Here is a 23,112-nt window from a genome sequence, read left to right on the forward strand (position 1 = left end):
TTCCGCTAGTGATTGATTGATCTTGTTGATATATTGGGAAGTACGAGATTCAAGCATTGAAAAGTCAGGTGAGCTGGAGGCTGCATTGATCTGTGTCTCTACTATTTGGATATCTTTTTCCAAGCTGGTGAGCTTTAACACTTCTTCTTTATAAATTACCTCAACTCCAACGATGCCAATCTTAGATTCACCCATACTTTTCATCCTAACAACACCATTTTCTTGGATTTAGATTTGGCAGGGATTGAGGGAGAAATAATTCAAACAAAAACACATCGCAAACCCGTTTCGGGGAATACTATTCTGCACGCGAAGAGTAATCACCCTAGACAAACAGTTACCTCCATTCCCGTGGGTGAACTACATAGGGCTAGACGTAACTGCAATACGGAGGCGAATTTTCTTGCGGAACAAAATACAATCTCCAAAAGGTTACGCAATAGGGGATATCCTAACTGGATACTTGAAAGAGCATCCAGGATAACTTCCAAAAAAAACAGGGAGGACATGCTCACTAACAAAAAGAAATACCCAACATTGGATTCAAATAAACCGGCTATTATTCTTCAATATAGTAATCAATTCTCATTAATAAAGAATATTATCCTCAAACATTTACCTATACTCAAGGAGGACCAAATTCTTGACAATATCTTAAAAGAAGGATGTAGAATAGTTGCCCGGAAAGCTCCCACGATAGGCAATGTTGTGGCTCCATCGATGCTACGACCAGATATACATAAAAGCTCGTGGTTGGAACAAAGGGGATTTTTCAAATGTGGCACACATCCCTGTAAAACCTGTTCCTATGTTTCCCCTAGAAAAAGCTTTTCGGACTCAACAGATACTTACAATTTTTTCATCAAGAATTATATTAATTGCAACAGTGAGTCTGTGATCTATGTGTTGGAGTGTACTTCATGTAATCTGAAGTACATAGGCTGCACCAATCGAAAATTTAAACAGAGGTTTTTAGAACATTTGAGTTATATTAGAAACCCTAATATTGTAAATACATCGAATGCAGCCAAACATTTTATCCAACACCATAACAGGTCCACAGACTCACTGAAATGCTATGCTATTGAAAAGGTATATACACCGAAACGGGGTGGTAATTTGAAACATAAAACGTTGGGCAGGGAGGCTTTTTGGATTTTTCGTCTAAAAACAAGGCACCCTCATGGACTCAATTTGAGGAAGGAACTTATGTTTTATTATTAGATCATTTCTTTTACAACCTCCATCTTGTAAATTATTGGCTTAGTTTCAATAAAATAAACATAAAGTTCGATCAAAAATATCAACAATCCAGAACTTGTTGGATAATAAACTTCCGAGTTTTCATCCAAGGATTTCCTAGTGTCGGGGTCAGCGTGCCTAGTTTTACCCCGACGGCTTTCCCTCGTATTAAAATGCGAATATAATTCCAACATGGGAAGGGACACTATAGTCCTGGCCAGCTTTGTTTTAATTTGTTACTATGAACATTGTTTCGTTACAGAAAAATATCAAATTAATAGCAAAGTAAATGTTCAATTTTGAAGCCTGAACCCCTTATTTGATAAGTATATAAACATATTCGTATGAGCGGTAGTTTTTCCCTGTATACCTATGAGTTGTATTATATATCAATAAAAAGGTTTTTTGCCTTTAATTAACAAACAAGCTCAAGGGGTAGTAAATGTTGTGAGATTCGTCCATACCACAATATATGGCCATTATTTCTGGTGCCAGAGGGTCAATACAGTCCATACACTCTTATTGTATAGGTAGTAGTAAACTAACAACCGTAAACTGTCAAATTTGATTTGTTGTACTTTGGGTACACTACACTACTTCGATGTCAAAACAAAAGTTTAAATGCATGGAGATATATACGCCAGTGCTAGTCACATTTTATTTATTTCTTTTAGATTTTTCGCACCTTGGGTGCATTCACACTATCCTTTTTCACACCAAACTGTATTTTGATGAATGGGGTGTTTGTCATCCAGAGCTTATATCCGGTCGAGCCCAAACATACATATAATTTTGTTCCTTTTATATTTACGTCGTAACCCTCCCGTTTTTCAAAGATCAAAATAGATGTAGCTGATTGCTATTAATAAATATATAAGATAGCCACATATATACTTACCACGATTTCATCCCGGGTCCTGGTGCTGTGAGTCACAGATATCTGGGTTTGACGGAGGATAGGACACGACGTGAGACTGGTCACGCGGTTGCGTTCCACCTCCAGTCTCCTGAACCGCAATTTAATACACCTGTATCAAACCGGATATAAGTTCTCACCCCAACAGTCAAATCACTTATTCTTCAGCCATGATTAAGGACGAGGAGATCGTCTGAAACGCGTAGGCTCCACACACCTACCTTTTCTCCATTCATTCACCTTTCTTCTGCAGGAGCCAAGTCTCCTGATGTTTTTTACGTCATATCAATAAAATTGGAACGAGTTTCCATTTTAACTTACTTGGAAATTGGACTTATTTCTCCCTGCGCTGGATCACATCTACTGTCTTTTGTGTCTCTACTGACGTGTGCCGACACGGGGATCCTGGCGCAACAAGGGCACCAAATTCATTCACTGCCCTAAGGTGAGCTGGAGGTTCCCTCCTATCTTTTTTCACATTTCTATCATAGCCAGCAGTAACTTTCTCAGCAATTTCTGCTACAGTAGCTCTTCCGTGTGATCGGTCTATCCTTCATGAATGAGCCTTGGGTCCCATGACCATGCTGCTAGTCCTCCAGTTCTCCCACAGACTACTTTCTGTAGGTGCTAACCACTAAATACCAGCAACACCTTACGAGCTGGAGATATGGGGGGGTGCGTGCGCGTGTGCGTGCATATAAAATTATTATTATACTGCATTTAATATTTTTATTTTTTACATTTTCTTTAAGTAGAATAGCAGCGGGTTTGAACTTAGGAACAAGAGGAATCACGCATGGACAGAGGACAGGGAAGCTTAAAGAGGCTCTGTCACCAGATTTTGCAACCCCTATCTGCTATTGCAGCAGATCGGCGCTGCAATGTAGATTACAGTAACGTTTTTATTTTTAAAAAACGAGCATTTTTGGCCAAGTTATGACCATTTTTGTATTTATGCAAATGAGGCTTGCAAAAGTCTAAGTGGGCGTGTTTAAAGTAAAAGTCCAAGTGGGTGTGTATTATGTGCGTACATCGGGGCGTGTTTACTACTTTTACTAGCTGGGCGTTGTGTATAGAAGTATCATCCACTTCTCTTCAGAACGCCCAGCTTCTGGCAGTGCAGACACAGCCGTGTTCTCGAGAGATCACGCTGTGACGTCACTCACAGGTCCTGCATCGTGTCGGACGAGCGAGGACACATCGGCACCAGAGGCTACAGATGATTCTGCAGCAGCATCGGCGTTTGCAGGTAAATCGATGTAGCTACTTACCTGAAAACGCGGATGCTGCTGCAGAATCAACTGTAGCCTCTGGTGCCGATGTGGCCGACACGATGCAGGACCTGTGAGTGACGTCACAGATCTGCACTGCCAGAAGCTGGGCGTTGTGAAGAGAAGTGGATGATACTTCTCATCAGAACGGCCAGCTAGTAAAAGTAGTAAACACGCCCCGATGTACGCACATAATACACGCCCAGTTGTACTTTTACTTTTCAACACGCCCACTTGGACTTTTGCAAGCCTCATTTGCATAAATACAAAAATGGCCATAACTTGGCCAAAAATGCTCGTTTTTTAAAAATAAAAACGTTACTGTAATCTACATTGCAGCGCCGATCTGCTGCAATAGCAGATAGGGGTTGCAAAATCTGGTGACAGAGCCTCTTTAAGTGACAGCACATGAAGCACGGAGGGGTGGAGAGGATAGGCTGGATTCATATTTATAATTTTTTGTTAACCTACAAAATGTATGCTAGAAGGAAATAGAGTGCGGATAGAAGAGAGTATGACAGCTGGATCAGTTTGCTTGTAATCGGTAACAATGGAGACTCATAGGTCTGCTTAAGAGCTGTATACGCAAAACGGTTATAAACTAAAATCTAACTAGTTGTTTGACGTTTGCAGGATATCGCAGTGTGTAGAGCTCCGTGTTTGCACTTTTTCCATATTTGATGCAGATTTTATAAAACATTCTCTATCAACTACAAAGAATTTCTACCAGTCTGGATAGTTGGAGGTTTACATTTTTCTTCTCTAATCCTGGCCGCACATAATGCAATATTGAATCCAATGTTTATGGTTCTTTATATTTTTATTGGTTTTTAAAGGTCATAAATTGATCAAAGACCACAATAGTTAATGAGAGCAATGGCTTCACCGTTACATTACGCATTTCGCTATGTTCTAAAATATGTCCAGATAAATGTTTGGAGAAGCCGGCATGACAACCACTATGGCATAAACTGAGCATCTTGTTAGGCCCCACGCACATGACCGTAAAATTGACCGTAATTATGAACCGTAATTATGGGCCCATTAATTTCTATGTTCGACGGACACCTTCCCGTATGTCTGCGGGAGGGTGTCCGTGCCGTAAAAAACCTGCCGAAAAAAAATAGGACATGTCCTATATTTTTATTTTACAAACCAAGCTCCTATACTTTATAATGGGAGCACGGCCCGTAAAAAAGGCCGACTGTCTTAATTACAGGACGTAATTAGGGGCACGGTCGTGTGCATGAAGCCTTCGCTTTGGCTTTTCTTGAAGCTTTATTAAGTATTCTTGAATCCAATACAATGTCTGGACTTGAGTTGCGAGGCGTAGGATCAGCTGGAACAGTCACCTCAAGGCTTAAAGTGTGGCCACCCCTGAATGACCCTGTACAAGCCGTCACCTGGGCAAGTTGTGCTCATCACATTGCGATGTCCCTTCAGTACATAATTTCCTTTAATGAAATTTTTGGCGACTCCACAAGCGACGAGACTCTTGGCTGCATTAAGAGCAGCATTGTTGGGAGCACGAGCTGAGAAAACAAGAGAAAGCTCAAGCAAACGATTGAAGGACTGAGGGAAAATACAATTTTTGTATTTAGCACCAACTAATATTTTACAGGCAGAGGAACTACCACGAAGCCCCCCCCCCCCCCCGCCATCACATATCGTTACGCCAAAAATGACAGTGATTTCTCTCAAGCCGCCACTTACCAGTAAATGATCCCATAAAGCTGATGCCACTGGAGATGGGGTTGTAGGATTTCGCATGTGCTCCGAGTGTCGTCCATCCGCGGCCTTCATACACAAGGCCATCCTCTCCGATTAGGAAACTGTGTGGAGAACGAAGTAAACTATGAAATAATCTACAACACTAACCATCTCTCTTTCATTTTCTTTGCTTTTTTAAACTTTTATAATTTTATAGCGTTCGCTTGCATTTTTCGGGTAACAGTCTTGCTTTCAACCTTCTCTCATTTACTTTCCTAATACGATAGGGCTATGGTGTCAAGCAGACAGCTGTATTATGCCTCCCTACAAGCTCGGAGTTGTAAAGAGCTGTAATACGGCACCTACAGCAGTCTACGTGGGCCTACTCTACCCATATATATGGCTTAGATCTCATTCAGAGGTTTTTTTCTGTTGGTTTCATATGGAATCCAATAGGGAAAAAAAGCTACGTGCTCCATCAGATGCCTTGTTACAGAAGTATATGGCCATAACATTGTGCTATAAAGAGTCATCCTATAGTGGTACATGGAGTGCCTATGAGGCGAGCCCTAAATTGTAGACTTTCTGTAATTTTTCTTGTGAACCCAGAGATGATTTGAGTGACTGTTCGACCTCTTGTACATTGCAGAGCTGTGTGGGGAGGCTTTATGGGGGCACAGAGTCCCTGAGGCTCCGTACTGTGCTTCTAGGGGAAAACACCTCTATAATACTCCGAAAAAAATAATGGCACGTTATTTAATATGACACATTCATATAGAATCCGACAGAAAAAAAACAGTATAGGCATGCAGAGGTATAGTAGGGTCCATACATTTTCATAGGCAATGTATTATGGATCTACAAAGGGTGCCGAGATCAGTATGGCCACGTGCATGTGTACATAGAGCTATAACAATTATTTCATGTTCATTCTACAACGACCTCCATTCTTGTTTTTTCTCTCACTTGTATCCGATGTCACACCAGCCTCTGGACTTCATATGATAATCTTGTATGTTCCTGACTTGGGCGCTGCATGTCGTCCTGGAGTTACAGAAAGCGCCTTCCGTGTGGTGGATTATCACATTAGGTACAGGAGTCGTCAGCCGGGAGCTGCACGTTGGCTTCTTGCCTCCCCATTGAGCCCTGGATACAATAGTTGGACAACCTTGAAGAATAAGAAAAAGGAAACGTTTTATATAATGTATCCCTCCGTAAGATCACCATAAAATCACAGGAATGTTTGCCTTACACGGACGCCACGAAATCTGAGCATTGTGCCATGTGAGAAAATATAGAGAACGGACCAAGGAGGCTTGAGGATCCTCTGGGATACTCAAAGATACTCCGGGCAAAACTGAAAGGGGTTTGCTTGGAGGATTGATGCTTCTGCCATCCTCTAAGTCTATCCGCTTCCATGATGCCCATAGTTACAATGTCATTAGGTGATCTTCATGACGTCAGCCTAGGGATGGCAATTAACCGAAAAAAACGAAACCGCCGGACACGAGGCAATGGCATCATTGTGCCTGTCTGTGCCGAGCTGCACAGACCGGAGGAGCAGAGGGATCTCCTCTACTCGTGATTGGAACGGGGTTAGGCGAGTATGTATATTATTATTTTTATTAGGCACTATGTGGGCAGCTATGGGGCATTCTACTGGGTGAGGAGCACTATGGGGGCAATATACTGTATGGGGGCAATGTCAGAGTATATTATATACAGTAGTATACAGCAGGCTCAAGGGATAAAGGGATGGTGTAGCATGCAAATAGGGGGCGTGGCATGCAAAAAGGGTGGGGTCTAAATAATCGTTCATTAATCGTAATCGGTTACACGTTCAATTGTTATTTTAATTTAGGTCATGATCGCTGAGCCTGATCTTGAGCTAAGCAAATGTGTTCATGTGTCATACTGCACTCCGCCTGCCCCTTCTATCGTGATAAGAGGGGAGCGGCACATCACAAGCAAATCTATCCAGCTCCAAGGAAAGCGGTCAGACTCCAGTTATAAAGATCATGAAGTATTAATAGGCAATTGCAAAAATATCAGGTTTTCTACTCATTGTTGGAATCGCGCCATGGAAATGACATTACAGTAGTTTATGGTAGCCACACGGGACCAATCAGCAGTCACAGGGAGTGGCGGTATAAAAAGTGGACTTTGCTCGATGTTTTTTGTCTGTGGAAATGGCTCAGATTCCTCAGCCATGCATCATATTTACGGAAATGTTGCACATGCATATGGAAATTTTGTAAAACACATCTGTGCTAATATGTATATATGATCAACAGTCGTATTTTATGACATCCGATACATACTGTTCAATAGGCAGAATGCAAGCTGCCATTAAAGGAAGCCTGCAGTCTGCTGATGGATTTCCAGAACAGGATCTGGGAATATGAACTGTACAGGACATGATTTCTATAAATTCATGGTATATGTTAGGGAATGTTTCTTTAGACATTTTTATTTATTAGGGGATCATGCACTAAAAAGTAATTTGATAAGTATTTCATCACAATAGCTCCAAAAACAAAACATTTAAGTGGATGTTAACATTTTAAAACTATTTTCCAGTTCACATATAGATATAAACTACATAAAATGTTGAGTCACTTTGTAAATGCATTACATTACTCATCTTGTACTGGTGCTGAAGTACAACCTTTATTCTAGTCCAGGGCTGCATTCACAAATATGCGGGCTTCAGAGCTCAAATCTCCCAGAACTTCTACCTGACTTGTAGTCTGCATTGAGCTTACTTTGGTGATTTGCATTGTGAAAATTGTCATATGTACACCAGGCACTGTATGTATGTACAGTCATCTAATGACGTACTGCCCCCTGCATTATATGAGCTCAGCTAAGCTGTTAGGGGTGTCTCTGACAATGTTGTTGACGGATTCCAATAAAAACCCAAAAAATTTTGACTGCAGCTCTGGAGTATAATACAGGATGTAACTCAGGATCAGTACAGGATAAGTAATGTAATATATGTACACAGTGACTCCACCAGCAGAATAGTGAGTGCAGCTCTGGAGTATAATACAGGATGTAACTCAGGATCAGTACAGGATAAGTAATGTAGTGTATGTACACAGTGACTCCACCAGCAGAATAGTGAGTGCAGCTCTGGAGTATAATACAGGATGTAACACAGGATCAGTACAGGATAAGTAATGTAATGTATGCACACAGTGACTCCACCAGCAGAATAGTGAGTGCAGCTCTGGAGTATAATACAGGATATAACTCAGGATCAGTACAAGATAAGTAATGTATGTACACAGTGACTCCACCAGCAGAATAGTGAGTGCAGGTCTGGAGTATAATACAGGATATAACTCAGGATCAGTACAAGATAAGTAATGTATGTACACAGTGGCTCCACCAGCAGAATAGTGAGTGCAGCTCTGGTGTATAATACAGGATGTAACTCAGGATCAGTATAGGATAAGTAATGTAATGTATGTACACAGTGACTCCACCAGCAGAATAGTGAGTGCAGCTCTGGAGTATAATACAGGATGTAACTCAGGATCAGTACAGGATAAGTAATGTAATGTATGTACACAGTGACTCCACCAGAAGAATAGTGAGTGCAGCTCTGGAGTATAATACAGGATGTAACTCAGGATCAGTACAGGATAAGTAATGTAATGTATGTACACAGTGACTCCACCAGCAGAATAGTGAGTGCAGCTCTGGAGTATAATACAGGATGTAACTCAGGATCAGTACAGGATAAGTAATGTAGTGTATGTACACAGTGACTCCACCAGCAGAATAGTGAGTGCAGCTCTGGAGTATAATACAGGATGTAACACAGGATCAGTACAAGATAAGAAATGTAATGTATGTACACAGTGACTCCACCAGCGGAATAGTGAGTGCAGCTCTGGAGTATAATACAGGATATAACTCAGGATCAGTACAAGATAAGTAATGTATGTACACAGTGACTCCACCAGCAGAATAGTGAGTGCAGCTCTGGAGTATAATACAGGATATAACTCAGGATCAGTACAAGATAAGTAATGTATGTACACAGTGGCTCCACCAGCAGAATAGTGAGTGCAGCTCTGGTGTATAATACAGGATGTAACTCAGGATCAGTATAGGATAAGTAATGTAATGTATGTACACAGTGACTCCACCAGCAGAATAGTGAGTGCAGCTCTGGAGTATAATACAGGATGTAACTCAGGATCAGTACAGGATAAGTAATGTAATGTATGTACACAGTGACTCCACCAGAAGAATAGTGAGTGCAGCTCTGGAGTATAATACAGGATGTAACTCAGGATCAGTACAGGATAAGTAATGTAATGTATGTACACAGTGACTCCACCAGAAGAATAGTGAGTGCAGCTCTGGAGTATAATACAGGACATTTTTTTTTTTTTTAGGATGCAACTCCGGATCAGTACAGAATAAGTAATGGCATCTATGTACAAAGTGACTCAACTTTTTATATCAACTATATAGCGGTTGACTCATCAGAGATAACCCCTTTTAGAATGCTCCCATGGACCTGCTCTTGTGGCCAGCCAGGCATTTCCCCAAAATGTGGCATTACATAGTGGCAATTCAGCCGAGTGGCCATCCTTGTAATACAAGGGCGGCTAGAAAACCCTTTCAACTGTAAAGTGATGTTCAGAGTTGGAAAGGTCAAATACACACAGTAGTTACGCAGCAAAAAGCTATGATACTAAAGTACCGCATAAACAGCATTTGTACTTGGCTGGTATCATGGTCACAACAAAAAAGTTCCAGGAAATGTCCCTAAAATGACTTTTATGGGAAGCCAGCTTTCCAGAAGTTCTTTTTACAAGTGTTTTCTTTCCCGCATTAAAATTAAAGGGGGAACAAATGTTAAACAAATCCAAGTGATATGGCATGTCCTAGTGTGAGCTGCAATGACTTTACATGCACTCTAAAATGCTTTCATAAAATTATTTTAATATATATCCCATAAAAGAGTAATTGATGGGAAACCGACATATGAAACCCCATCAATCCTGAGAACAAAGGTCCCCGGTCTCTTTTCTCAGCATAGAAATGGCTTCAATACTATTAAAGTGAATGGGCGCTGTGTGGATCTAGGACGATATTTTTGCTTTTGTTTTATAATATTTTTGCTTTATAAAAATCCAATATAGTTTACAAAAGTAATGACATAAAATATGTTAAAGCTTACCGTGTGTTACCATGCAGGACACGGACAGAAGCACAAGCAAACGGATCATGGTGTCAGGACGAAGGACCGGCTCACTGCAAGGCAAAGATCATGTAGAAAACGAATGAGTGATGTGTCGGCGGCTCCTGGTCTGAATGCAGAAGTATCTGTGATGCTTCCTGTACTCACTATATAACATGAGATCGGTTGGGAAATCTTGGACAATGGTGGAACTCAGGGTTTCCTTGTTTTACCGTAAAAGAAAAACCCCCATTACCACACAAGTCAGGGGGGGCTGGAGGATCTGAAATGTTCTGCACCCTTATCTACTGGCATAACCAGAAATTCCCTAATATACTCTAGTTATTGTAATGGCTCCCTTCATGAGCAGGATTAATCGGAGGGGCCTCGGGGGATACAAATTGCCCCACAAATATCAGCCTGTCTGTCTTTGGAGCAACGCGCTTCGCCCATTGTAGAATTCCATGTGTCCAATACAATAGAGAACAATCGAGAGAATAAATATACATTCGGGAATTGATTTTCCATCATGTATACATTTTCTAGACAAGTGTGAAAATCGATGAAATGTTTCCAGAAATGTGGTGTGAAGTTCGGCGCGCAGTTGCTTCTTTCACAAGGAGCGATGATTGGTTATGGATGGGGACGAACGATTGTTACTACGATGGTTCGTCCCCACACGTTTCCATCACGTCTGTGTTACACGGGGAAATGTGCTGCCGACAACGATAATATTTAAGGCTGTATGAACGAGCAGATCAGCCGATGAACGAGCCATTGAACCACAACTATTCTTAGGAAAGACTAGATGACATATTTACTGAGGTTTAATTAACCCCTTAATGACCGGGCCATTTTGCGCGTTAATGACCAAGGATTATTTTTTGTTTTTTCACGGTCGCATTCCAAGAGTCGTAACTTTTTTTTTTTATTCCGTGGACATGGCCATATAAGGGCTTGTTTTTTGCAGGACAAGTTGTATTTTGTAATTGCACCATTTTTAGATGCTTATAATATATTGATTAACTTTTATTAACTTTATTTTAGGAGAGAATTGAAAATAAGCAGCTATTCCAGCATTGATTTTCACGTTATAAATTTACGCCGTTTACTATGCAGCGTAAATAACATGTTAACTTTATTCTATGGGTCGGCACGATTACGGGGATACCAAATATGTAAAGGTTTTATATGTTTTCTACGTTTGCACAATAAAAAGCCTTTTAGAAAAAAATTACTTGTTTTTGCATCGCCGCATTCCAGGAGACGTAACGTTTTTATTTTTCCGTCAATGTGGCCGTATGGGGGCTTGATTTTTGCGGGCCAATGTGTAGTTTTCATTATTACTATTTTGGGGTACATAGGATTTATAGATTAATTTTTATTTAATTTTTTATGGGGGGAATGGGAGAAAAGAGCGAATTTTGCCGTTGTTTTTTTCGTTTTTTTTGGACGCCGTTCATCCGGCGGTTTAATTAATATGTTCATTTTATTGTTCAAGTTGTTACGATCGCGGGGATACCATATATGTGTGTGTGTTATTTGTTTTGACACTTTTACTAAATAAAACCACTTTTTGGGCAAAAAAAGTAGTTTTATTTGATTTTCACTGTCATTTATTTTTTTTTTTTCACAAACTTTATTTAACTGACATTTTTTTTTTTTAGTCCCACCAGGGGACTTCACTATGCGATGTGCCGATCGCATATATAAAGCTTTGGTATATTTCGTATACCAAAGCATTATTGCCTGGCAGTGTAAAACTGACAGGCAATCTGTTAGGTCATGCCTCCGGCATCGCCTAACAGGCAGATGCTGAAGACAGACCTGGGGGTCTTTGTTAGACCCCCCGCTGCCATGGAAACACGAGGGCGACCCGCGATTTATTTGCGGGGGCGCCAATGGGGTGACAGAGGGAGCTCCCTCTGTCAAACACATTAGATGCCGCTGTCAATATTGATGGGTTAAACCATCGGATAGCGCTTCGATACCGGCAGTTGCAGCAGGAGCCAGGCTGTGTATAACAGCCGTGCTCCTGCCGCTGATCGCGTGGGTACAATGACAGTACCCGCGCCATCACAGGACGGATATATCCGTCCTCCTGCGCGAACTAGCAGCTGTTGAGGACGGATATATCCGTCCTTCGGCGTTAAGAGGTTAAAACGAACTTTAGAATTGTTTTTATAGATCTCCCCAAGTGTTCTTTAACCAGTTACTAGGAAGCTCACCCTACATGAATTGTTACAGTATGGTTTCTACATCGTAGTCACGCATGTCTGTTATATTCATGACACATTTTTTAAGTTTTATTAATGTCATTAGGAGATTTGATGTCATGTTTTCCCACATGACCTATGACATCTGTTTTGCTTTAGGAAATTCATATGAATTAACAATCCTCTGTAAATCTGATCAGCCAGGAGCTATCTGCCTTTTATCTAATGTCTATGGGCTATTCCTCGAAGATGATAATTTACATGGTAATTCCCACCTTATATCCACAAGATACGCAAAAATGTCTGAAAGATGCAGCTCCCAGGACTGGGACCGCACTTGACTCCAGAAGGGGAGTCACCAGTTGTTCACCCCCATTCTAGAGATAGATGCGGGTCCCATGAATATGCCATAAACGTCTAAGGTGGCATATAAGGCCCCCCACACCGTATAATGTCCCATAATGCCACACACATCAGATAATGTCCCATAATGCCCCACACACCAGATAATGTCCCATAATGCCCCACACACCAGATAATGTCCCATAATGCCCCACACACCAGATAATGTCCCATAATGCCCCACACACCAGATAATGTCCCATAAGGCCCCACACACAGCATATAATGCCCCCCACAGAGGATAATGTCCCACAATGCCCCACACACCCAGTATATCATTATATAATGCCCCCATATAAAATAGCCCCCATAGTGCCCCCCACACACACAGTACATAATTCACCCCATATCGTATAATGCCCCCAAACCATATAATGCCCCCATAGTGCCCAAACACTGTATAATGGCACCCCATAGTGCCCCACTCAGTATATAATCCCCCCTTAGTTCCCCTACACAGTTTAATGCTCCGCACACCGTAGAATGCCCATATAGTGCCCCCACACTGTATATAATGCCCCCACACTCAGTATATAATGCCCCGTAGTGTCTCACACAAAGACCGTATAATTCCGCCATAGTGCATCCCACACAGTAAAAATCCCCCAATAAATAATAAAATACTCACCTAGCACCGTCCCCACTACAAATGGAGGAGATCCCTCTGCAGGTCTCTTCCGGTCTGTGCTACGTGTGACTTAGTGAATGTTTTTCGCCAAGCCGCTCACGACAAGCGTCAAAGGGTAAATGATGGAGCACCATCGTAGTCCCAACGCCACATACTGTTAAGAATGGTGGTGCAGGGAGCCGATGGCTCCGTACTCTGCCATAGTTTTCAATTGTATCGGGAGGAATTGCTGTCGGCCAAATGTCTAAAGTGTATGACCAGCTTCAATCTGAAATCACAAACAGAGTGCAAGACACAAATGACAAAAAAAACGTGTTTTTTTTTGTTTTTGTTTTTTCAGACAGTCGTGGCCTGACACTGTGAATATGACCAATCACTTGCCAAATTGAAAACACTTTTTTTTTTTTTTTAAGCTATGTCCATGATCTGGCATATTGATGGTCAGACCGTTCGTATAAATGATCCAAGGCACGGTTGTTTGGTAGCATTACTGCCGATCCTAATCTTGAGTGTATGTACGGCCACCTTTACTACAACATCATTTCTCATTTTGGGGCATAATAAAGGACTTAAAGGAATAAATGTACATAAAAGTAATTTATATTCTGTTACCATGTTAAATAGATCTCGCCTCAATGTCAACAACACTTAACCCCTTCCCGACATTTGCCGTACATGTACGTCATGGAAAGTACTGACTTCCCGCATCTTGCCGTACATGTACGCCAAATGTTTGGGACCGGCTCAGAAGCTGAGCCGGTGCCATCATCACCGGATCTCAGCTGTATCTTACAGCTGACATCCGGCTGTAACGGCGGGGACCGAAATTAGCTTCGATCCCCGCCATTAACCCCTTAAGTGCAGCGCTCAAACGCGATCGCTGCACTTAAGGTGTTTGCAGCTCATCGGAACCCCAGTAATGAAATTGCCGGGGTTCCGGTGGCTGCAATGGCAACCGGAGGCCTAATACTGGCCTCCCGGTCTGCCTAGCACCGAAGCCGGTCAAGATCCGCCCGGCGGCGGAGCCTGATCGGCTTCCGTAGCTGCCGGCAAGATGGCGCCGGGTCAGGAGCTGATCCGGCGTCATCAGCGGTGGAAGTCAGCTGTACTGTACAGCTGACATCCACCTGTAACGGCAGGAACCGGAGCTAGCTCCGATCCCTGCCATTAACCCCTTCGATGCAGCAATCGAAAGCGATTGCTGATCGTAGCGGTTACTAGCAGATCGCCAGCCCTGACAGGCAATCGGGACTGGCGACTGCTGTTATGGCAACAGGAGACACAATGGTCTCCTGCTCTGCCATTACGGAAGCCGATTTAGGCCCCGCCGGGAGGCGAAGCCTAATCGGCTTGCTGTCAGTGAATGACTGACAGATCTAATACATTGCACTACATAGGTAGTGCAATGTATTAGAAAAAAAAAAATCTGACCGTTGGAACTTCAAGTCCCCTAGTGGGACTTGAGAAAAAGTGTAAAAAAAGTATAAAAAAGTGTAAAAAAAAGTGCACAAAATAAAAGTTTGAAAACAGTAAAAGTTTCAAGTAATCAAATAAAACACAATCCCCCTTTTACTCTTATCAAGTCCTTTATTATTGAAAAATAATAATAAACCATATGTATTTGGTATCGCCACGACCGTAACGACCGGAGGTATCAAAATATTATATTATTTATTGCACGCGGTGAACAGCGTAAAAAAAACCGTAAAAAACGTTACCAGAGTTTCTGTTTTTTGGTCACTTTGCCCTACAAATATTAGAATAAAAAGTGATCAAAAAGTCACACGTATCCAAAAATGGTACCTATAAAAACTATAGCTCGTCCCGCAAAAAACAAGCCCTCATACACCTCCGTCGACAAAAAAATTAAAAAGTTATGGTTCTCACAACTTGGCGACAGAAAAAATACATTCTTTTTACAAAAGTAATTTTATTGTGCAAAAAGTTGTAAAACATGAAAAAGTTCTATAAATTAGGTATCGCCGGAATCGTACTGACCCGCAGAATAAAGTTAACATGTAATTTATAACGCATGGTGAACGCTGTATAAAAAAAAAACGAAAAAAGCTGTGCCAGAATTGCGTTTTTTTGTTTACCTGGCCTCCCAAAAAATAGGATAAAAGGTGATCAAAAAGTCACATGTACCCCAAAATGGTACCAATAATAACTACAGCTCGTCCCGCAACAAACCAGCCCTCATACCGCTACGTCTATGAAAAAATAAAATTAGTTATGGCTCCAATAAGTCAGGAAATAAAAAAATATGCAGTTGTGCCCGAGGGGAACATTTCTTCTGTTTGAAGAGGCGATTTTTCAAGGACCTAAAATTAGGGAACCAGGAAAGGGAGGGCCCAAACATATCCGCTGGAAGCGACAGTGCCCGTATTATACTAGGACAACACTTTCCCAGCAAAATTCCCCAAACTACAAAGGCGCGGAGTGTGGACCAAAAGGGGGATAAGAAATGACACCATTTATCAGTGCGACACCGGCCTGTGCAGAAAGGATTGCTTCACAGCGTAACACACATCTATGGATTATTTTATTGGTTTTTTTTACCCCGTTATTATACCACCTGACTATGCCCCTTATATACTCCGCCCGGCTTACATATGCCCTACATTATAAACGGAAACACCAGTAAGACTCCAAACAAAACTACTACCAAGCAAAATCCACGCTCCAAAAGCCAAATGGCATTTCCTCCCATCTGAACCCTACAGCGTGCCCAAACAGCAGTTTCCTTCCACATATATGGCATCGTCATACCCGGGAGAACCCTTTTAGCAATTTTTGGGGTGTGTGTCTCCAGTGGCATAAGCTGGGCACAACATATTTGCCACTGAATGGCATATCTAGGGAAAAATATAAATTTTTAATTTGCACCATCCACAGCGCATTCATTTATGGAAAAGATCTGTGGGGTGAAAATGCTCACTACACCCCTTAATAAATGCCTTGAGGGGTGCAGTTTCCATAGTGGGGGTCACTTCCCAGGGGTTTATTTTTATTATTTCACATCTGAGCCTCTGCAGTTGTGAACCAATACTTTGTAAATCGCCAAATTAGGCCTCAATTTTACATGGTACGCTTTCACTCCTGAGCCTGGTCGACTGTCCAGGCAAGAAATTAGGGCCACATGTAGGGTGTTTCTAAAACCAGGAAACCCAGCATAATAATTAGAGAGCTGTCTCGTTATGGTGGCACAAGCCGGGCACCACATATTGTCCACATATCTGTGAAAAAAATCCCATTTTCACTCTGCAACATCGAGTTCACACTAATTTCTACAAAACACCTGCAGGGTTAACATGCTCACTACACCCGTAGGTAAATGCATTGAGGGGTGTAGTTTCCAAAATGGGGTCACTTCTGGGGGGTTTCCACTGTTTTGGGCCCACAGGCGCCCAGAAACCAATCCAGAAACATCTGCACTCCAAATGGCGGTCCTTCCCTTCTGAGCCCTGCCGTGTGCCCAAACAGCAGTTTATGACCACATATGGGGTATTGCCGTACTCGGTAGAAATTGCTTTACAAATGTTGGGTTCTTTTTTTCCTTTATTTGTTGCGAAAATGAAAAAATTTGCGCTAAAGCTACGTCTTATTGAAGAAAAAGGATTGTTTTTATTTTCACTGCCCAATTCTAATAAATTCTATGAAACATCTGTGGGGTCAAAATGCTCACTACGCCCCTAGATGAATTCCTCAAGAGGTGTAGTTTCCTAAATGGTGTCACTTTTTTGGCGTTTTCATTGTTTTTTCCCCTCAGGGGCTTTGCAAATGTGACATGGCCGCCGCAAACCATTCCTGCTCAATGTGATCTCCAAAAGCCAAATAGCGCTCTTTCCCTTCTAAGCCAAGCCGTGTCTCCAAACAGCCGTTTATTACCACATGTGGGGCATTGTTTTACTCGGGAGAAATTGATTTACAAATTTTGTGGTGCTTTTTCTCCTTCAGTCCTTGTGGAAATGAGTAAAAATAAGCTAAACCTACATTTTCTTTGAAAAAATGTTGATTTTTATTTTCAGGGCCTACTTCCAATAATTTTTGCAAAAAACCTGTGGGGTCAAAGAGCTCACTATACCCCTAGATAATTTCCTCAATGGGTGTAGTCTCCAAAATGGGGTCACTTGTGGGGGGTTTCCACTGTTTTGTCTCCTCAGGGACTTCGTAAATGTGACCTGGCCTCCGCAAACCATTCCTGCTAAACTTGAGCTCCAAAAGCCAAATAGCGCTCTTTCCCTTCTCAGCCCTGCCGTGTCTCCAAACAACGGTTTATTACCACATGTGGGGCATTGTTTTACTCGGGAGAGATTAGTTTACAAATTTTACGGTGCTTTTTCTCCTTCAGTCCTTGTGGAAATGAGAAAAAATTAGCTAATCCTACATTTTCTTTGAAAAAATGTAGATTGTCATTTTCAGGGCCTATTTCCAATAATTTATGCAAAAAACCTGTTGGGTCAAAACGCTCACTATACCCCTAGATAATTTCCTCAATGGGTGTAGTTTCCAAAATGGGGTCACTTGTGGGGGGTTTCCACTGTTTTGTCTCCTCAGGGACTTCGTAAATGTGACCTGGCCTCCGCAAACCATTCCTGCTAAACTTGAGCTCCAAAAGCCAAATAGCGCTCTTTCCCTTCTCAGCCTCGCCGTGTCTCCAAACAACCGGTTATTACCACATGTGGGGTATTGTTTTACTCGGGAGAAATTGCTTTACAAATTTTACGGTGCTTTTTCTCCTTTAGTCTTTGTGAAAATGAGAAAAAAAATCGCTAAACCTACATTTTCTTTGAAGAAATGTTGATTTTAATTTTCACGGCCTACTTCTAATAATTTCTGTAAAAAAGCTGTGCGGTCAAAATGCTCACTGTACCCCTAGATAATTTCCTTGAGGTGTGTAGCTTCCCAGATGGGGTCACTTTTGGAGGATTTTGACTGTTTTGGCACCGCAAGAGCCCTTCAAACCTGACATGGTGCCTAAAATTTATTCTAACAAAAATAAGGCCCCAAAATCCACCAGGTGCTCCTTTGCTTCTGAGGCCGGTGCTTCAGTCCAGTAGCACGCTACGGCCACATGTGGGATATTTCCTAAAACTGCAGAAACTGGGCAACAAATATTGAGTTGCATTTCTCTGGTAAAACCTTCTGTGTTATAAAAAAAATTGTACTAAAAATTTATTTCTGCAAAAAAATATGAAATTTGTAAAATTCACCTCTACATTGCTTTAATTCCTGTGACATGTGTAAAGGGTTAAGACATTTTCTAAATGCTGTTTTGAATACTTTGAGGGGTGAAGTTTTTAAAATGGGGTGACTTTTTGGGGGTTTCTAATATATAAGGCCCTCAAAGCCACTTCACAACTGAACTGGCCCCTGTAAAAATGGCCTTTTGAAATTTTCTTGAAAATGTGAGAAGTTGCTGCTAAAGTTCTAAGCCTTGTGAGGTCATAGAAAAATAAAAGGATGTTCAAAAAACGATGCCAATCTAAAGTAGACATATGGGTGATGTTAATTAGCAACAATTTTGGGTGGTATAACTGCCTGTCTTACAAGCAGATACATTTAAATTGAGAAAAATGCTAATTTTTGCAATTTTTCGCTAAATTTTGGTGTTTTTCACAATTAAATACTGAACATATCGAGCAAATTTTGCCAGTAACATAAAGTCCAATGTGTCACGAGAAAACAATCTCAGAATCGCTTGGATAGGTGAAAGCATTCCGGAGTTATTACCACATAAAGTGACACATGTCAGATTTGAAAAATGAGGCTCGGTCAGGAAGGTCAAAAGTGGCTAAAGAGGGAAGGGGTTAATAGTTTCTCATATTCTACAAGTTTATATTTTATACTCTGTTGTGAAATAAAATTGTAAAGCTGAACGTTACTTGTGCTTTAATCTAATTATTGATCAAGGGCATAATTAAAGTATAGGGTATAATTATTTCTCATCTTGCACGTAACAATAAATCTGAATTTATTATGAATATATGTATACAGTGGTCCCAAGTTACAATGGCCTCAGGTTACAATATTTTCAACATAAAATGGTATTTCCTGGGTCATTGTAACATGAAACCACATTCAACATATGTCACAAAAGGTCTGGATCTCAGGCGCGTATGATTGGCTGGAAGATCCAGCCAATCAGCATGGGCAATTTACTGTTAAAGAGAACCTTTCACCTCCCCCATACATGTGCAGCATGTAATGGGGAGGGCTGCACAAACTCTGGGGCACTTTTAAAAAAAAATTCTACCTCCCTCCGTTATTTAGATATCGGTGCCGTTATATTTGGATCCCCAATATTTAAATAACCCCCTGAACAGTCAACGGGGCGTGTACTGTCAAGGGGGCGTGTTACTATGGCTGTGACACTGTCCAATCAGATATGGACAGTGTTACAGCAAAAGCGAGGAGAGAGAGTGTGTGCGCGCCCCAGCTCTTACATTGTCCGTAGCAGAGACACGCCCCCTTGCCAGTTCGGCAGAAGACTGATCTTCAAAGCTGAAGAGTGAGAGCGTGCGCTTTTGCTGTAACACTGTCCGTATCTGATTGGACAGTGTCACAGCCATAGTAACATCATAGAAAGTGATTTACAGCTTCCAGCAGGTACAGTATTTCTGACTTTTATATGTGAGAACTTGCTTTATCTGCATTAGTTATCTGCTAAACCATATTTTCTTCTTATCTGCGGTTGACATTTTGAGGGCTCTGCTTTCCACAGAGTTACGGTCTCAAGTTACAATATTTTCAACTTACAATAGTCGCCCCGGAACCAATTAATATTGTAACTTGAGGGACCACTGTACTTAGAATACATGCATTATTTGCTTATTTTTCTTAAGTCCACCTTTTTTAAAGGTTAAGAATTGTAGTCGGCACACCTTGCTTGTGTTTCAAAAATTATATTTATTTAGATTCTCAGGATAGATGCCAGAGGCTATATGTGCGACGTCGACGTTTCGGTCGTAAGACCTTCGTCGGACACTAGAAAAATACGTACATATAATTAAAGCATATCATGAGTTTGGAGAACTGTCACATAATATACATCATAACATCACATAATATGTCATATATATATATATTAGATGTAGTATAGAATATATAACTGGGTCAATCTTAACATAGTTATTCCTTACAAAAATAAGGCTGTGAAATTGACATGAAGATTAAAAACAATAGGAGGAAACAGTTGCATATATCCCAGGTACATACACCACACCAGGGGGAGCGCCAGATGGTTATAGGGCGATAGCTGATGTTCTAGGTAGTCGTATACATTCAGGTATGTATAATTTCATGAGCATATTGGGTAGGCAGGATACCATTCGTCGATGATGATCTACGTCACTAGTTAAAGGAACAGTGTCACCAAAAATTTTTGTTTCATGTCAGTTTTATGTTAGTGTTTTATTAAAAACGTTTTTATTAATTTGTGTGTTACTTTTTTCTATTTTTTTCACTTTTTCTTCCCTATGGGGGCTGCAATTTTTTTTTCCATTTCTGTATGTGTCGATTAACGACACATACAGACATGGAATACGGCAGCTCCAGTCCCATAGGGACTGCGGACGGGGCCCGTCCCATCCACTTCTGTGTACGCCGTCTGTGTGGGAACTGCGCATGCGCCGCTCCCACACAGTCCAATTTGAAATGCGCGCCGTCCGGCGCCATTTTCCTGTGGACCGAAAGTCGCGGCCGGACAGTAATATTACTACTTCCGGTCGCGGCTTCCGGACTTGTGCACTTGGACCAGCGGCAGCAGACGGAGCGGACGGGCCGGAGGGAGCCACGGCGGCAGGAGCAGGTAAGAGATTTCTATGTATGTTCGTGTTTGTGTGTGTTTACTACTGTATGTAAACCTTCTACACTGTGTGTTAGCTCAAAAAATGGCGACACACAGTGTAGGAGGTTAGACCGTTCAATCCCCTCGTTTCTCCCGGCACTAGCCAGGATAAAGGAGGGGGGAATTCTCAGAGCTCAGTAGAGCGAGTGATTTTTTCCCAATTTTGCAGCAAAAAGCAAAGTGGTTGCTTTACCACATGCAATGCTGCAATTTTGGGAATGGCTCCATCTAGTGACCAGTGCTGGGAAATGTTATAAATTAGAATCCAATTGAATCCAATTTATAATATTTCCTGACTCGTGAAAAAAATAAAAAAAATTTGAACGATGTTTAATCACCTACACACTAATTGTTTAACTAAAAAAAAAAATACATGTTTTGCTGGCAACACATTCCCTTTAAGGCATAAATAAGAATATAGCAGGATGGTAGAGAAGAGCTTATTGTGGTGGAGTAGCAATAGTGGAAGCAAGGGGTGCACATGTCTTTATGGAACCCATGATTGTAATCATGAGTACCGTCATTGAACGCCTCACCAGGTGGTGATCCCTTTCAAAGAACATTATGGAGGTACATTTTAGAAATCTTGTAAATCATAAACAACGTAGACTAGAAAGCATCACAGAAATAGGTTCAAGGCATGCAGTATAAGTATGACAAACAGACAAGGACTAGCTGTACAAGCGAAGTTACATTGGTCCAAAAAAGGGGGGAGTTTTTATACAATGGAGTATAGGCACCTCCCTAAACTCATATGATAGGTTCCTTACCGGAGCCGTACTGGGGACTGGATCGATCTGAATCTATAATGCGTAGTAGCGCTGCTATGAATCGTACTCGTCTTCATGGACGCTGATAATCCCTGGTCACTTCCTGGTTTTAAGTGCTGTGAGAGGGGGCCTAGTTGGGTGGAACTCATCGGTCAAGATGGCCGTGCGTTCCACCACGTGTTGTTAGTAAGGCGTGGAACGCACGCGCATGCCCAGAGTGGATGGATGTCTAAAATGAAGGGAGATCGCTGCATCCTAGTTGGGCACCCTAGAGATATCAAAAGCCATGTCGTGGACTAGATAGTAGAAGCACTATTAGGTGGGGGTCTTCTTAGTCATAAATGACTCTATTTTACGAAATATTCGGCAGAGTAATGCTGAATTGTACTATGGCGCCATCTTGTGTATGTGCCTGGTAGTACAGTTTTAGACAGTGCAATTTTCAGTATTGGGTAGATGAACTGGTTGGCTCTAGTACGCCCTATTGTAAAAGGAGAGAGAGCGTGCGCTTTTGCTGTAATACTATCTGTATCGGATTGGACAGTGTCACAGCCATAGTAACATCATAGAAAGTGATTTACAGCCTCCAGCAGGTACAGTATTTCTGACTTTTATATGTGAGAACTTGCTTTATCTGCATTAGTTATCTGCTAAACCATATTTTATTCTTATCTGCGGTTGACATTTTGGGGGCTCTGCTTTCCACAGAGTTACGGTCTATTTTCAACTTACAATAGTCGCCCCGGAACCAATTAATATTGTAACTTGAGGGACCACTGTACTTAGAATACATGCTTTATTTGTATGTTTTTGCTTATTTTTCTTAAGTACACCTTTTTTATCGTTTCGGGTGAACATTTTGGGGGCTTCGGAACCAATTACCAGTTTTCCCTAGGGTTATGGTT

At 41.5% G+C, this 23,112-nt stretch overlaps 1 protein-coding gene across 2 annotated transcripts; it reads right to left on the reverse strand.

Annotated features, from left to right (window-relative positions):
* Positions 1-4,230: 4,230 nt before the first annotated feature.
* PGLYRP1 (peptidoglycan recognition protein 1) lies at positions 4,231-22,324 on the reverse strand. Of its 2 annotated transcripts, XM_075834510.1 has the most exons (6): positions 22,208-22,296; positions 13,589-13,856; positions 10,343-10,416; positions 6,106-6,307; positions 5,143-5,261; positions 4,231-4,961 (listed from the first exon to the last, which is right to left on the reverse strand). In XM_075834510.1, the coding sequence occupies exons 3-6, from the start codon at positions 10,389-10,391 to the stop codon at positions 4,783-4,785; spliced, it is 549 nt and encodes a 182-aa protein (XP_075690625.1). In that variant the 5' UTR covers positions 10,392-10,416; positions 13,589-13,856; positions 22,208-22,296; the 3' UTR covers positions 4,231-4,782. The 2 variants fall into 2 exon arrangements, with proteins under 2 accessions (XP_075690625.1, XP_075690624.1); XM_075834509.1 differs by lacking the exon at positions 13,589-13,856 and having other exon boundaries at positions 22,208-22,324.
* Between the last annotated feature and the right edge of the window lie 788 nt (positions 22,325-23,112).

The sequence above is a fragment of the Rhinoderma darwinii genome, chromosome 8, assembly GCF_050947455.1.
Source record: "Rhinoderma darwinii isolate aRhiDar2 chromosome 8, aRhiDar2.hap1, whole genome shotgun sequence".
Classification (NCBI taxonomy): Eukaryota; Metazoa; Chordata; class Amphibia; order Anura; family Rhinodermatidae; genus Rhinoderma; species Rhinoderma darwinii.

Excerpts from the sequence above, each read along its gene's own strand:
- PGLYRP1 (XM_075834509.1), bottom strand. The coding sequence starts at position 22,284 with ATGAAGACGAGTACGATTCATAGCAGCGCTACTACGCATTATAGATTC. Across the intron at positions 6,308-10,342 it reads GTCCTGCATGGTAACACACG|GTTGTCCAACTATTGTATCC; the intron begins GTAAGCTTTAAC and ends TTATTCTTCAAG. Across the intron at positions 5,262-6,105 it reads TGGTGTGACATCGGATACAA|TTTCCTAATCGGAGAGGATG; the intron begins GTGAGAGAAAAA and ends TTCTCCACACAG.